At 60.1% G+C, this 4,298-nt stretch overlaps 1 protein-coding gene across 1 annotated transcript in view; it reads left to right on the top strand.

Annotated features, from left to right (window-relative positions):
• KLHL29 (kelch like family member 29) overlaps positions 1-4,298 on the top strand; it is a 355,223-nt gene that overhangs the window by 347,850 nt on the left and 3,075 nt on the right. The window contains exons 12-13 of the mRNA XM_006167658.3: positions 2,897-3,090; positions 3,344-3,488. Of these exons, the coding sequence (XP_006167720.1) occupies positions 2,897-3,090; positions 3,344-3,488 (339 nt within the window). The remainder of the gene's footprint in view (positions 1-2,896; positions 3,091-3,343; positions 3,489-4,298) is intronic.

Raw genomic sequence — 4,298 nt, 5'->3', positions numbered from 1 at the left:
TCCTGCTGCTCTTTCTTCCCCCTCTCCTCTCTTGTCCTGCTTCTCACCCTGCACTCAGAGCTGGCAGTTCCGTGCGCCTGACTCTGCCTCCTCCATGCCGGCCCCTGGGGGCTGAATCCAGGGCAAGAACTCCCACCACCTTGCAGGTTGGCCCCACCACGGGGCCTTCAGGGCCTTCATGTGCAAGGCGGCCTTTGTGGAGTTCCCTTGGCAGTTTTTCCACCTCTCTCCTGGAGCTCCGACCCACAGAGCCCCGGTGTTCTCTAACTCCGGCTCCTGCCTCATGGAGACAGTGGAGTCGCCAGCCCAGAGCTGGTCCATCCTCCTGCCCTCCTGCCATCACTCCTGCATGTGCACCAGCACTGAGCCACCCCTGCCTCCCTCTCTCCTCCGCAGTGGATACCATCGCCCCTCTCCACTCTGGATTCAGTTTGCACCTGACGTCATCAGCCGTCCCCTCTCCATCATGTGTATTGAATCTTTCCTTCTCTGGGGGCCTTCCTATCAGTATGTGAACAGTTAAATCTCCCCCGTCCTGAAATTAAAGCAAAACCCACAGTGTGCTAGAGCTGGCTCACACTAGCTCATGAGGGCCTGTTGCTAGAATGTCAGAAAGTCTGCAGGCCAGTTTGCCATAGCTGTTATTAAACATTAAGTCATACAGGCACCAAGAGATAGCGTAATGACTGTGTTGCTGGACTCCCATGTAGTCAACCGTGGTTCGAGTACCGGACCTGGTGACTTAAACTCACGCCGGGCGCAGGTGCATGCGTGCCCACCCAAGATCCTGAGAGGAAAATGGAGGAGAAGGGATTGTGGCGTGGCCATCTCCCCTGGGGAGTGATTTCTCGCATTCTGTCTCTCTGTCTCTCTCTGTCTGGCGAGCGCACGCGCCCTATAGCAAAAACCTCTCCCCCCCAAAAAAAGCGGTCATGGGCAGCATGAGGACATTGCAGTCACTGACGGGCCGACAAACACGACAGGGGTCCACGCGGTAAAGTAGGCCATGCCAGTAGCCTGGGTGTGTGGCGGGCTCTCCCACCTGGTCTGTGGAAGTGTTCTGGACGGTGTTTGCCCAACGAAGAGTTCGCCTGGGGCTGCATCTCAGTACACACGCAGCAGCGCGTGCGTGTGCACTAAAACCAGAGTAACCCGGGCCGGACGCTCGCCTCCTAGTTTTCCAGTATTTCTGCTACAGCGTCGGCCCCTGAGCTTAGACGTGCCAGTGAGCCTGGGCACGGGGGTGATTCCAGATCGCGGTGGCTACGCCACGTCCTCTCCCAGCTGTGTTCAGTGACAGGCGGGCAGAACGGGTCTACAGCCCAGTAATCAGCTCGTGCTACAAACCGGACTTCCCTCTGGCGACCTGGCTCTGAAACGTGCACCCTCAGTGCCCCCCTCAGCCGGCGCGGCCAGCGTGCTCCCAGCCTGGTGCTCCCCACGCGTGCCCCACCGCACACGCAGGCGCAAGTTTCCGTCTGTGGGCCCACAACCCCAAAGCTAAATAATCCAGGTCCGTAAACCCGACATCCCTGAAACGTGGCCCACACGTACTTTACGGTCCCTCTGAACAGAACCGACATGGCCTCCTCCCCCACTCGGCTCCTTGTGGCATCCCCAACCCTGTCCTCTCCAGCCAGTCTCTCAAGACAGAGACCCCAAGTCATCTGAGACAGCTCTGTCTCCCTTAACCCCGACGCCCCATTAATGAGCAGACCCTGTCCATCCGCCTCTCCCCTGTTCCCGTTCCCTCATACCCTTGCATCTCGGGGGCCTGGCCGCCACGGATCTCACCAGGCTTCCTGCGCCAGGCCGGTCTGACTGTCGCCCTGCTTCCCGTCTCTCACTGGAGCACACTCTCCACCCCGCGGGCACAGTGATCTGAGTCCGAATTTGATCATGGGAGTTTCCTCCTTAAAACCTACAGGCTCTGGGACCAGCAGATGGCATAATGGTTATGTTGCTGGATTCCCACCTGGCTGACCTTGGTTCAAGTCCCAGACCCAGCAACTTGAAACTCAAGCCAGGCACATGTGCATGCATGCCCAAAACCCCGAGAAGAGAATAGAGAAGAGGTTGTGGCGTGGCCATGCCTTCTGGGGGATAATCTCTTGCTGTTTCTCTGTCTGGCAAGTGTGCACAACCTATAGCAAAAAATCTCCCCCCCAAAAATAAAAAATAAATACAACCTTCAGGCTCACCCACTCTCCCACGGGTAAAGCCCGCGTCCCTTGCTGGCGTGCACAGCCCGTCTAGCCAAGGCATCCCTACCGCCCACCATTTCAGGCCACCAGATATCCTCCCCGTCCACCTGCACCCACACGCTCCCTCCCCTGCAGTGGCTCTCCTCCCATTCACCCAGCTGGCTGCTTATTCCACCGGCACGGTCCAGGCTGGCACCGGCTCCTCCGGAAGCCTGACCTGACCGACAGCAGGCAAGGTGGCCTGCTGTGTGCCCTTGGGTTCCCATCACTGCTACACACGTTCTCCACTTGGCGTATGCGTGTTCTATTTGTCTTCCTACCAGAGGAGAGCTCCTCAAGGGCAGGGACTGTGTGTGATTCACTGGTTCCCTCAGTTTCCAGCCCAGGGCCTGGGATGCTGCAGGTGCTCAGTGAGCTGGACAGAGAAGACCCAGGCAGTCAGAAGAGAGGAGCGTGCTGTGAGCAGACAGGAACTGGTTGAGGTCGCGGCAGCCAGGAGGGAGCCCTGCGGAGGAGGACTGGGAGGGCTGGAAGGCTGGCACGACCATCCCAAGGCCCCCAGCTGTGTAGTATTAGGGGATGACAGTGATCCCGCGGGCAGGAAGCTGGTGGTGGTGCACCCCACGTCTGCCCCTTTGGCTGGGGCGCCCCACGCAGCACACCTTTGTGGGCCTCTTCTCTTCTCCCTGCAGGTATGACACCATCACCAACCAGTGGGAGGCAGTGGCCCCTCTGCCCAAGGCAGTGCACTCGGCAGCCGCCACGGTGTGCGGAGGCAAGATCTACGTGTTCGGGGGCGTGAACGAGGCGGGCCGGGCCGCGGGTGTCCTCCAGTCCTACGTCCCGCAGACCAACACGTGGAGCTTCATCGAGTCCCCCATGATCGGTGAGCACAGCCCCATCCGCCCGGTCGGGGGAGCACCTCCGCCTCACCAGCTCGGCCAGTCTCCAAGTCCCACAAACCAGTTCTGTGACCCCGAGCCCTGGTACAGCTGCCAGTTCTACCACTTTGCGGAGGCCGGGCTAGTCCAGGCTTTGTCCTCAGGCCAGTGGGTGACTTTCTGGGAGGGCTGCTGGGGAGGAAAAAGGAAGGGAGGCCAAGGCAGGGGCCCTCACCTCCTGCTCCACTCTCCTCACAGACAACAAGCCCGCCCCCGCCGTCACCCTCAACGGATTCGTCTTCATCCTGGGCGGGGCGTACGCCAGAGCCACCACCATCTACGACCCTGAAAAGGGGAACATCAAGGCGGGCCCCAACATGAATCACTCTCGCCAGTTCTGCAGGTGAGGGGCGGGGAGGGGGGAGGGAATTCCTACAGGAGGGGTGTGGTCACAGTGACCCAGCAGGCTCCCCTCCACCCCCAGGAACAGGTGTCAGCACCAGCCTGGGCGCCCATGGGTGGCCTGTGGCTCCAGCTGCCCCCACCTCAGGTCAGAAATCAAGTGTGTCCCAGGCCTCAAGGCCACCACCCTCCCAGCAAGGGTGAGCTCAGGACTCTGAGGTCAGCTCCCTCCAGATCTCCTACCCTGTCACTGATGAGCTGCAACAGGGACATGCTCTGACCACAGGTTTTTGCTATAGAGTGCATGCGCTTGCCAGAGAGAGACAGAGAGACAGAAAGCGAGAAATCACCCCCCAGGGGGGATGGCCACACGGCAATCCCTTCTCCTCCATTCTCCTCTCGGGATCTTGGGCACGCACGCACACACACCTGGTGTGAATTTAAGCCACTGAGTCCGCGACTCCAACAGCAGTCCACTACACGGGAGTCCAGCGACATAGCCATTACGCTAACTGCTGGTCCCAAGGCCAGCCAGTCTTCTGAAGCCAGGCCCCTGTGAGGGGCACCAGACGCTGCTGCTCTGGAGTCTCAGAGGCTGCGTGGGCACAACCCCTGCAGGAAGAGAGAGGTAGAGGGCAGAGTGGGGCTTGGCACCCACGGCACCGAGACTCCAGCCCCTGCTCTCTGGGCCCATCCTTTCCTGGACTGAGAAGGAATAAGACAGGCCCCGGCATCCCATTATCAGCATTTCCGCAGCAGATCCTTCCTGCTCACCTCTGTGCCCACGCAGAGGCGGGCAATGAGCCTCCCG

The sequence above is a fragment of the Tupaia chinensis genome, unplaced genomic scaffold, assembly GCF_000334495.1.
Source record: "Tupaia chinensis unplaced genomic scaffold, TupChi_1.0 Scaffold144952_1, whole genome shotgun sequence".
Classification (NCBI taxonomy): Eukaryota; Metazoa; Chordata; class Mammalia; order Scandentia; family Tupaiidae; genus Tupaia; species Tupaia belangeri.
Note: the sequence above shows the minus strand (reverse complement) of the source record. Positions and strands in the feature narration are given on the sequence as shown.